Source organism: Bufo bufo, chromosome 6 (genome assembly GCF_905171765.1).
Source record: "Bufo bufo chromosome 6, aBufBuf1.1, whole genome shotgun sequence".
NCBI lineage: Eukaryota > Metazoa > Chordata > Amphibia > Anura > Bufonidae > Bufo > Bufo bufo.
The window spans coordinates 401,696,506-401,708,927 of NC_053394.1; the positions used below are offsets into that span (position 1 = coordinate 401,696,506).

General features: G+C 42.6%; 3 protein-coding genes and 1 long non-coding RNA gene across 7 annotated transcripts in view; 1 reads left to right on the forward strand and 3 right to left on the reverse strand.

The window, feature by feature from the left end:
* Nucleotides 1–12,422, forward strand: part of LOC121004474 (zinc finger protein OZF-like) — a 543,049-nt gene that overhangs the window by 287,169 nt on the left and 243,458 nt on the right. The gene's annotated exons all lie outside the window — the stretch shown is intronic.
* The window catches only part of LOC121004460 (oocyte zinc finger protein XlCOF7.1-like), a 138,616-nt gene that overhangs the window by 64,392 nt on the left and 61,802 nt on the right, over nucleotides 1–12,422 (reverse strand). The gene's annotated exons all lie outside the window — the stretch shown is intronic.
* LOC121004518 (zinc finger protein OZF-like) lies at nucleotides 5,160–9,875 on the reverse strand (the record flags this gene model as incomplete). Its single annotated transcript, XM_040436786.1, has 2 exons — nucleotides 5,160–6,744; nucleotides 9,851–9,875. Coding segments are annotated over 2 exons (1,212 nt in total), but the record flags the coding sequence as incomplete, so codon positions are not given.
* LOC121004592 lies at nucleotides 9,913–11,537 on the reverse strand. The gene is made up of 3 exons (XR_005779788.1): nucleotides 11,498–11,537; nucleotides 11,317–11,414; nucleotides 9,913–9,953 (listed from the first exon to the last, which is right to left on the reverse strand). It is a non-coding gene; the product is annotated as an uncharacterized LOC121004592 (long non-coding RNA).

Below are 12,422 nucleotides of genomic sequence, written 5' to 3' on the forward strand. Positions count from 1 at the left end.
ATTTGTGGCCGTTGGTTTCCTATACACAATGGTGGACAATTTGTCCAAACGTTTTGTCACTTCTACATCCAAGAAGGTGATTTTCTCATAGTATTATTCTTGGGTGAAGGAGAGGCCAATGTTGTTGTCATTCAAATTCCCAATGAATAATTTAAGTTCACTGAGACTCCCCTTCCATACCATAAATACATCATCGATGTACAGTATAAAGTCCAAAAAACAATCTTTTCCGACCACCAAGTTGGATTACCGGGAAAGACTACAATATCCTCCCACCAGCCTAGGAGCAGATTAGCATATGAGAGTGCACAGGGACTCCCCATAGCGGTCCCCCTGAGCTGGTGGTAGAAGCGACCGTCGAAAAGGAAGAAATTGTGTGTTAACACATATTCCAAAAGGTCAATCACAAATTGATTATGGTCTTGAAAGTATATACCCCGAGTTTTAAAAAAATAAGCGGCCGCCCTCAGGCCCTCGGCATGGGGGATCGAGCTATATAGAGACTCGACATCTATACTCGCCAAAATACAATCATAGTCAAAACTGAGAGTCTCAACCTTTCTCAAAAAGTCCATAGTTTCTCTGGTATATGATGGTAATGCAGATACAAATTGACTAAGGATCTTATCAATATATATGCCACAATTGCATGTTAGTGAGTCCACACCAGACACTAGAGGTCTACCTCTCAGGGGGGTGACCCCCTTGTGGATTTTTGGCAACCCATAAAATGTGGCTATACTCTTTGTCCCTGGAAGCATGAAGTGATATTCTGTTTCTCCTATCAACTTAAGTTTCAATGCACGCTCAAGAATACTCCTTAAACTTGACAGAAATATATCAGTTGGATCAGATGTCAAAACTCTATAGCATTTGTTATCTGATAACAGAGTGGTACAAATATATTACCCCTTGAAAAAGCTGAACGCGAAACGTGCGTTGGGGAGCGGACCGGTGGTGTTGCTGCGTGGTATATTCAGTTGCTTGGTCAGTATTTTCTATGTGCCTATTCTAATTGTAGTCACCATATTGCCTCAGTTAGCCTTTGTGGTGTGTATTATCACCCCCAAAATTGGTATTTGTTGTACAATATATGCATATGGGTTGTATGATGCAATTTTGGAGCCATAGCGGTCAGATCTAATATACCTTTCTACTGATGACCAATCAAGATTTTTGCACATGCACTTTATTATAATATATACCAGCAGTTCACCATCGGTCCTCTTGGTTTTTAATATGTATTGTGACCTGTGTTAAATGTCTTTGTGTGACTTGTGTCAATCATGTGCGTTTTTTTGTGATTTTCTAATAAAATTATGCTATTTTGGATTACTTTGGTACCATTAGTGTTCTTTGTACTATATTGACCCACTCCTTTTGGTCGGTTTTCATGCTATAATCAGGGGTGGGCCCTGAACTTGTTTTGGGCTATATATAGGTTCCTACTCCTTAAACTTGCCAGAAATATATCAGTTGGATCAGATGTCAAAACTCTATAGCATTTGTTATCTCATAACAGAGTGGTACACATATGACGATATTGATCAGTTTCGAGAAAAATGTCGACATGATCAGAATTCATCGGTGGCGGTAACCTTTTACTTTTCAGTCTCAGTTTGGTGAAGGGGCCCTGTCCTGGTAGCCTTGAGCCCTCATCCCACAGGTCAGCTAAATTTTGAATATCAGGTTAATTACTCTGGTGGAAACCTAGCTGTTCACACAATCGTCTATCAGAGTTTTTCATAAATTTGTGCCATTTAAGTTTTCTGGCAAACAAATGCAAGTCCTTTACCCAAGTAAATGCATTGAGTCTAGTTGTAGGAACAAAAGACAAGCCTTTTTGTAAAAGGCTAATTTCCACATTACTCAATTTGTATGATGATAAATTAGTGATCTCCAACTTGTTCTGTTTACTCAATTGCCTCACTCTCCAGTCTTCGGGCGGTCCCTCGGGACAGGGCCCCTTGATAAAAAATTGGACTGATTCAAGGGAGCCAAAACAGAGGACTGACCGGAGGAAGATGAAGAATATGTAGATGTTACATCTCCTCTTCCCCCTCCTCCCCTGTGTCGCCCCCATCCCTGCCATCTTCGGCCCCTACCTCGTCTATTCGGTCGTCCTCGCCTGAACCCACTATTTCATTGATTATTAGAATCAGAGTCAGAGACCTCTACTTCTGATAAAGAACATCTTCATGGACTCCAGGTATGCTTTTGGTATTGCACATGACCCATATGGCGGACTAGAGACTTTTTAACTTCTGCAAGTCAGCCTATTTAAAACAAAGACTCTGTGGTTGAACTGATGAACTCTTTACTGTTGCCAGAAGAAGTTGCTATTGTAAAGGTAAAGGCTCACACAAGTTGTACCACGGTTGAGGCAAAAGGCAATGAAAGAGCTGACAAGGCAGCCAAGCAAGCTGCGCTCCCGTCACTGAGTGCTGATGCCACCCCAGTAAGAGCCTTAACAACTGTGGAAATATCTAAAGACATTTTAATTAAGTTGTTTGAACAGGCCCCACTTGAAGAGAAAGAACTGTGGACTAAACAAGGGGCTAGGCCAGATGACCACTCATGGTAAGTGGTGCCATGGTTAATGCAGGGTGGATTGCTCCAGGATTCTCTATGGTAGTAGCTCGATTCACACAAGGATGTATGGTCTGTGCATTGAAAAACCCCGGTCAAGTGGTAAAGACTCCAAGCAAGCAGACCCCCAGGCCACTTTACCCGTTCCAGAGACTGCAGATAGATTACATACAACTACCAAAGGTAGGAGTAGTTTGTTCTCGTGTGTATTGATCTCTTTTCAGGTTGGTCGAAAACCTTCCCAATAGCCAAAGCCAGTGCCAAGAACACTGCAAAGAAACTGGTCAGTGAACTGATATGCAGGTATGGTGTTCCTGAGGTAATTGAGTCAGACAGAGGTTCTCATTTTACAGGAGAAGTTATGAGGGAGGTCATGCAGGCATTAGGGGTGACCCAAGCCTTTCACTCTGCCTACCATCCCCAGCAGTGGTCGAATTGAGCACCTGAATGGCACATTAAAAATAATAATACAAAAGGCCAGCGGGAGATCCAGAGGCCCTGGACAGAGTGCTTACCTCTGGCCCTGTATTCAGTAAGGACCACCCCAAACAAGAAGACAGGGTTATCCCCATTTGAGATCCTGTTTGGAAGTGCCCCTAGGCTAGGGTTGTACTTTCCCCAGCAGCTGCAGATGAATAATGACAGTCTGACCAGTTACATGCGGGCCCTCGCGAAAAGGTTGGAACACACTCATAAACAGGTGTTTGCTTCACTTTCAGATCCTGACTCAGTAGAAGGAACTCACATTCTGCAACCAGGTGACTGGGTGTGTCACGGCCATGCCCATGACCGTGACTTCTTTACCGCATGCAGTTGCCTGCGGTTTAGTATAGGTGTTCAACCATGGGTGAGGGCCGCTTGTTTGTGGCCTCACTTGTGGTTGCCGCGGGCAACTAGTGTTGTATTTAGCAGCAGAGCAGCCTGAGCGTCGCTAGGCAGCTTGCTGCCCTGGCATGCGGTCTCATCTGACTTTCTTTATGTTAGGTGTGTGTGTTGTGTGCATGGTGTATTTTGTATTGTGTGCACTTCCCCTTTATGTGTCTTTCCCTTCTGTGGTACTGGAAGGGTTAACTTCCTTCCCAGTGTGTGTGTGATGTCACTGGGTGTGTCCAACCCTTGGGTGTGGCCACTTGGGCCTATATAGACCCTCTCTTTAGCAGAGCACAGGAGGCTGCTCCAGCTAGCAAGACTGAAACAACCTACTGAGCTCTGCTAAAGAGGGGGTCTATATAGGCCCAAGTGGCCACACCCAAGGGTTGGACACACCCAGTGACATCACACACACACTGGGAAGGAAGTTAACCCTTCCAGTACCACAGAAGGGAAAGACACATAAAGGGGAAGTGCACACAATACAAAATACACCATGCACACAACACACACACTTAACATAAAGGTAGCTAGGTGTGACCGCATGCCAGGGCAGCAAGCTGCCTAGCGACGCTCAGGCTGCTCTGCTGCTAAATACAACACTAGTTGCCCGCGGCAACCACAAGTGAGGCCACAAACAAGCGGCCCTCACCCGTGGTTGAACACCCATACAAAACCGCAGGCAACTGCATGCGGTAAAGAAGTCACGGTCATGGGCATGGCCGTGACAGGGTGGTGATAAAGAGGCATGTGAGAAAAGGCCTGGATCCCAGATTTGATGGTCCTTTCCAAGTTCTGCTGACTACACACAGCGGTGAAAGTAGAGGGAAAACCCAACTGGATCCACGCCTCACACTGCAAGAAGGTGCCAAGTCTTGAAGATGAGGATCTTTGTACTGGTAGTCCTGGCTCTGAGCATTCAAGCTCTGCATGTGAACCTGAAAAATGACTGGGACAATGCCCTTATTAAGCATCATCAGGTCATGTTGAAGAAAATGACAGATGCAGACAATTATAAAAACTGTTGGATCCGCACTCACAGCCCTGTGAGTTCCAATACTATGCTCTACCTGGCCATACCCGTATCATGGTCAGAACTAGCGGATATGAGCTGAACTGACTTTGTTAAAAATCGGAGATCTACTGATGAAAGTCTTAATTTTAACTCTACAGCAGTCCCCATCCCAATTGCAGGGTGGGTAGAGGCCCCCTGGTGGGAGGCCCAACGGAAGATCCCACGTTGTAGAAATGGGTATTGCAAACAAGTTCTTTAGTATTTTGTTTATCTATCCAATGGTAATGCAGCACAAGTTTGGAAATTAGCAAAATTATACAGCTGGCCCAATCACAATAAATACGTTTTTAAAGTAGATTTAAATGAATTATTTATAGCAGTTAGTTTTGTGATGCAGTTATGTATTCATATGTTTGTGTGAAATATTCTTTGCACATGGTGGATATACTGGTGTAGTATAGGAATCCTGTTTTTTTTTATAACAAGTTTATTGGCAATTGCATAGCTAATTGTAATTTCTTAATTATTTAGTATACTTAACGGTTTTCCATTTCCAGTGTATGACATGTGACTTTAACGTTTTTTTTTTTCTTGTACCATTTGTCATAAAAAAATAAAAATAAAGAAAGTAGGCAATAAGTGATGAGCAAATCAATTAGTATTCATCAATTCACCTCATTAACAAGATTTCTTCACTTGTGAGGGGTTGTCCCCCTTGTTGAAGATGTTCCCCTGATGTTTGATTGACAGGGCCGGACATCTTGACTGGCTCTGACAATGTCGTGTCTGCACTGTTGCTCCAAGTAGTGGCGCAAGCGCAGACGTTCTGCTTCCACTTCTGGAGCGGTGGCTGCTCATGTAGCGGCCCATGCATAGTCACTACTTCAGTAGGAGAGTCTACTTGTATGAATCGATTCGCTCATCTCTATTCCCCATGCAAATTCCTTAACGTTCAAGAAGACTGCTTTTGTAGGTAAAGCATTTTGCATTATCTAGACGTGAGAATGTTCTTTTCTTTCAGTTCTTTGATGTTCACATATTTGCACAATCAGAGCTGACTTTTGGTTACAACACTTTCTGTATTTAGTACTTCAAAATGGCTTCTCCTCCTTCATGATTTCTCAGAATAATGTTTTCAACATTCTGGACATGAAAATGGCTTCTCCCCTGTGTGAGTGTTTTATCTGTAAACCGTTTCCCACAAGAATATGGCTTCAAACCTGTGTGAATTTTGTTATGGTCAACCAGATATGATTTTGAACTAAAACATTTCCCACATTCTGAACATGAAAATTGCTTCTCCCCTGTGTGAGTTTTTAAATGAGTAAAGAGATGTGATTTATTTGGAAACTTCTTCCCACATTCAGAACAAGAATAGGGCTTCTCCCCTGTGTGACTTTTGAGATGTCTAACGAGACGCCATTTATCTGGAAACCTTTTTCCACATTCGGAACAAGAATATGGCTTCACGACTGCATGAATTTTGTGATGGTTAACCAGATATGACTTTGAAGTAAAACATTTCCCACATTCTGAACAGGAAAATGGCTTCTCAGCAGTGTGTAATCTCTGATGTCTAACGAGAAGCGAATTCTTGCTAAAAAATTTACCACATTCTGAACATGAGTACGGTTTCTCTCCTGTGTGAATTCTTTGATGGTTGACAAGGGTTGCACTCTGAGTAAAACTTTTTCCACATTCTGGGCACACAAATGGCTTCTCTCCCGTATGAGTCATATGATGCCTAATCAGACCTGTTTTCTGACTAAAATATTTCCCACATTCTGAGCATGAATATGGCTTCTCCCCTGTGTGAGTTCTCTCATGTTTAGCCAGATATGATTTCTGAGTAAAAGATTTCCCACATTCTGAACATGAATATGGCTTCTCCCCTGTGTGAGTTCTCTCATGTTTAGCCAGATATGATTTCTGTTTAAAAGATTTTCCACATTCTAAACAAGAAAATGGTTTCTTCCTTTTGTGACTTCTTCTGTGTTTTACAAGATCCAATTGCTGGCAAAAACATTTCCCACATTCTGAACATGAAAATGGCTTCTCTCTTGTGAGAGCTCTTTGATGTTCAACAAATCCTCTGTAGCTGTTATTTTGTGTTACAGTCTGTGATGAATCCAGAGAACAAACCTGTGTAAAAGCATTAGATGATACATTTTTCCTGTGAAGGGCTTCATATGCATCTTTTGTAACACCACCATCATCTGCTTTAACATCTGAAGTGATCACAAGTGACTTGGAGTTCCCGGTGCAGTCATCTGCCAACAACAAAACTGCTTGTATTATATTTAAATAATATAACTTTAAAAATATTGATATTTTACAAAATTTGTGTAAAAAAAAAATTTCTACGAAATTACAAGGCATGGACCAATTGGCTGACTAGGACAGTGGTGTAAAACAGATGACAATCTAACAGTAGACTAGTAGATCATGATGTTAGGTCACCAGGCTGTTCTCTTGTATTTTCCACTCTTGTGTTGAAGCCAGCTTCTTTATAGGTTAATGCTTCATGCTCTTTGAGCATATTTTCGGTCAAAATTATGTTGGGCCCATCTACCAATGACACGGTGGCTTCTGAAAATGGTAACTATACACTATCAGACATAGAAAAGCCATCTGCAGAAGTCACGTTCTCTATCGTAGGTGGGCCCAGACAATTTTTTTTTATCAAATTGTTTTTAATACATTTTTACCATTTATACATACCAGAAAGTATATGTACATGTAAAAATAAAGAAAAACTACCCAACAATGTATATCACTAGGATATGCCCCCATTGTCTTATAGGTGCGGGTGCCACCGCTGGGACCCGCACCTATATAGAGAACGAAGCCCCAAAAGTGGTGGATGGTGCACTGCGCATACTCAGCCGCCCTCCATTTACTTTCTATGGGGCCGCCACAAATAGCCTTGCGCGAGCCCATAGAAATTAATGGGAGCAGTGGCCAGTAATGCGCGGTGCTCTCCCATTCACTTCTATGGGGAGACCACTTGGTGGTTGCCAGACCGGAGTCCTCCAGCCACCACCTTGCGGGACTCAGTTGCTGATATAGGAGGGACCCACATCTATAAGATAAGCCATATGCCCCCATTGTCTGAGATAAGACAATCCCTTTAAGTTTTACACAGTGAAAACATTTATGAAAAGAAAATATCTTTTTGTGTTACCATTTTCAGAAAGCGATATTTTTTTTATTTTTTTGGGCGATTGTCTTTTGTAGGAGCTTGTTTTTTGCAGGATGAGATGATGGCTTGATTGGTACCATTTCGGGGTACATATGATTTTTAGATTGCTTGGCATTAGACTTTTTGTGAGGCAAGTTGACCAAAAAATGCCAGTTTTGTCATTGTTTTTATTTAGTTTTTTTAATGCATTCACCTGAGGGGATAGATTCTGTCATTTTTATAAAGCAGGTCATTATAGACGAAGTGATACCTAATATATGTCTGTTTTTCTTTTTTTTATTGTTATTTATAATTTTATATGACTTTATTATGGGAAAGCTGCGGTTTATTTTTACTTGAAACCTAGGTACTAAGTACTAGGTACTAAAGCACAAAATGAAACCAAAAATACAGTATTTAAAAAAATAATTACATCTAGGGAGCTGTGTGAGGACTAATTTTTTGAGGGGCCGATCTGTACTTTATATTGATACCATATGTTGGAGTGTGTATGACTTTTAGCAACATTTATTCCATTTTTTGTGGCATGCAATCATTATTGTGATATAAAATTACAGCATGTTGCAGGAAAACTACAACTCCCAGCAGGTCCTGGAGGTTTGCATCTCACAGGGCATGCTAGGAGTTGTAATTTCCAGAGGGGAAAGCATTAAAATGTGAAATTATATTTTTATTAAACTATAGATTTACCTATACCATATTATACTGTCTTGGGGGACTAGCGGCAGCTTGTGATGTCCACCACTGAGCCGCGCTTTGCAGACTCCAGAATATGGGAGGGCGGCAGGGCTCTGTGAGGACACAAAGTGCGTGCAGCGCAGGGAGTGAGAAGGAAGCGCAGGCACCGCACTGAAAGATGGCAGCGCCAGTATCACTGCAGGGTAAGTTAAGTGGCGAGTTGATCATGACAGTCAAGATCATCTCGGCACCTTCTGTATGTCTGTGTAGCTTTGCTCTTCCCATTGAAGCGGTATGCAGCGGTGCTTGCCAGCAGAAAGCTAAGGGCTTCCTGTCGCTGCTGATTAATATGTAGACTGTAACTAGGCAGGGGCCCACCGAGGATTTCCCCGGCTCCCCAGTGGGCCAGTCAGAGCTGGTTCAGAACATGCAGTGCAACATCCACCTCCCAGCCCCCACTCAGCATTCCATGGAGTATGGTATCATCTTTTAGTCAGAAAAGGTAAATTATATTTTGCTATTAATAAATCCCAAATATCCTGAAATTTCTCGATCTTCCCCCTTTTATAGTACACAAAGTGTTCTATGTTCCCTCACTTTAAATTCTCGTATTTCAGCTACGTATACCCAGAATACACACCAATACTGTCAAATCCAGATTTGCACGGGTGTCCTATAAACCCTGTGCAATAAAGACAGTTGGGAGAGTTTATGTGCCTCGCTCACCGCTACATCAGGAAAGCTGTGCAACACTTCTTCCCATTGTTCCTCCGTCAAGTCCCTTATATCTGTTTTCCACTTTTCCAGTAATAGTAAGGGAGATTTTTTGATTTGTTTATCAAGAAGGCTATTATAATGAAGGGATATTATCCCCTTAGTACCACCATGAGAAGCAGTAAGATCTAAGATGGAGTGACTTGCAGCAGAGCGCACTGAAGGTGGTGTCTTACTTGTAGGTATTGGTATAGAGATGTTTTGGGTAGGTGGTACTCCTCTTGCAATTGCAGAAAGGATTTAAGAGTCCCCTCCTTATACAAGTCTGCTGCATACTTAATCCCATGTGTCTCCCAATCAGATTTTTTTTTGTAGTTCAGGGTATGTATAACTAGGCCAAATTGGGGTATGTGGTGTAAATCCTTTAATGCCCGCCAACTCCATAGCCTTCCACCAGACTTTATGTATAGTCCCAAGTATCGGGTAAAAGCTGCCCTTTACAAGGAATGTCCCATCCTCCAACGCCGACAACAGAACCTGATTTCCCCATTCCAGACATAATTTGGATGAAAAACTATACACAATCAGCTTCCATTCTTCATAAATAGTAAATATAGCAATAATCCAGTCTAAGATCCGAAACTTGATTCGCTCAACCCTAGTGAATATAATGCTGGAATACTGACAGAACACAGAGCCTAAAAGGTCACCATAAAATTGTAGTATCCAGTGAAAGTAGAATCTGTGGGTCTTCTCTGCTTTATTTAGTGGTTACTACTCACCTGGGCGGTTATCTGTAGGAATGTCCTCTATACTCTGCTCATCACCCCTCACATATGTCTCTGTAACATATATAGTGTTCAGATCTTCACCCGGATTCACAAGCTGGTAAATAAATATTGTAGAAGTCATCAGACGGTTGGAAGGTTTTATATGACTAGAAAAGATCAGTAATTGGAATGACAACCAAAATGACTGGACAGCAGGAGTTATCTGACCCAAATATCTGCAGGTCTCCTGCATAAAACCAACTAGGGTTAGACTGCATATTCCCTCCTTACATTATATGGTGTGCATTGTTGTCAGTGTGGTCTTAGGATGCTCTACATTTTTTGTTCACCTGTTGGTTCTTGCAAAGGGCTGGAAAGTCACTATACATGGTGGCAACAACCCTGCCAGTATCACAGGAAGAGGTGTTGAGAGTCATCAAAAGCTCACACAGAGCCTGATGTGGTGGTGGATATTGTGGCACAGAGGTTTGCACCAGAACGCTGGTTAGGAGGAGGCAGGTGAAGTGATACAAAAGCATAACTTGGTGCCAGTAGCAGTATGTGCAGAATCCATGAGGTGCTGTTATTACTGCTAATGTTACAAGTTGACTGGTTCCTTAAAGAGAAGGTACCCTTAATTGCTCAAGGACTTGGACTAGAACTGTGTTGGTCATCAGGTGGCTTGTGACCTGCACATTTCCTGCTAGGAGTATTTGGGCAACCTGTGAACGTTATCAGCGTACTGGCCACAAGGAACCACAGAGGTGCATATCACCATTCTTACTCTGATGCAACAATGTGTGAAACGCTTAGGTTAGCAGGTTGTGGCTGGGAATAGCCTTTTACAGATCTGTAACCGAATTGCAGAAAAAAGGAAGCTGACAGTCAATTTGGGAGCATATTGACTCTGGTAGATCGACTGAATTATTGCACAGTCCCTAGCCCTAGTCATGGACTATTAAACTCATATTTAACAGCAAAAAGTCTTACGCTGCGTTCAGACCTGAGCGTACGGGATGGAGCGCTCTGTATGCGCGATTGTATGCGCGTTTACAGACGCGGCTCCGGAGCAAGCGAACGCCCATTGTCACGCGTTCCCGCTGAAGTCTATGTACGGGAACGCGCGACAAGACGCCCCAAAGAAGCTCCTGTACTTCTTGGGGCATCGGGCGGTTTACAGCACGATCGTACGCGCTGTAAAACGCTCAGGTGAGAACCATTCCCATAGGGAAACATTGGTTCTTGCCTGTTGAGCGTTTTACAGCGCGTAGGAACGCGCTGTAAAACGCTCAGGTCTGAACCCAGCCTTAGGCAAGCCACATAGGTCTATAGTCAGCTGTAATCCTGCCATCTCCACCCTTCTCATTATACAAGGATGAATCATATAATACTGGTGGATAAACCAAGACTGAACACAAGATCTTCATAGCCTTCTACAGATCATAGAAGACAATTCATGAGACCTTATCTCCATCTACCTGATCATCCTGTGGGACATTGTGATGTTCTTCTGAACCATTCTGTGGAAGAAGAGGACTGGGACATCTCTCTGGTGTTGTTATCTTACTGGATCTACCTGTGGGAAACACATCCAGTGACTGAATTCATTCCTTGCATACAGATAATGAGAGGACGTGTGAATTTAGTCATGTCTATTACCTGGTGATGTGAGGGGCCGGTGATCCTCCATCATGACGTCCTTGTACAGATTTTTGTGTCCTTCTAAATACTCCCACTCCTCCATGGAGAAATAGATGGTGACATCCTGACACCTTATAGGAACCTGACAACACAGTGATACAGTCATCACTCAGATCCGTTCATAGCGTTCCTGTATAATGTCCCAGCATTCCCAGCAGTGTCACCTCTCCAGTCAGCAGCTCAATCATCTTGTTGGTGAGTTCTAGGATCTTCTCTCTATTGATTTTCTCATGTATCAGGGGGTGAAGTGGAGGCTCCATGGTTGGGCTCAGGGTTCTTCCCCATCCTTCAGACACAGGGGCCTGGCAGCGCTCACCAGAGGTCTTCTTCACTACTGTGTAGTCCTGGTTATGGAGAGACACAGTAATAAATATCACTCCATACATCTCCAGAGTCCCTCACCTCTCCAGTCATGTCCATCTGTTAGTAACATAGATAAGATGATGTAATATGACATCATCAGAATATCTCACCTCTCCAGTAAGCCGGAAGAGGATCTCTACGGTGAGATTTATTATACTCTCCGCCATCTTGTCCCTGTCCATCCTTGATAGGTCAATCAGGAGTAGGATCTTATATAGAAGATCTCCACAGAGCAGATCCTATATTGTAGGAACCTGAATGGAGAGAAGATGAGATGATGAAAAGTCCTACAAAATCCTGTGTAAAATACAAATACTGGAGATAATAAGAGGAGGGATCAGAGGAGATAAAAATGAGGACACTGGTGATGGTAGTTCCTCCATATTTGGTGGTGTTACGGTTTTAAAGCATGTCCTACCTTCACATGCAAGTAAAGATGATCTTGGATCTACTTACCAAGTCTATTTGTAAAATCATTCAGAGACAAAAGCTTTTATGCTACTAGTGCATGCTATATTTG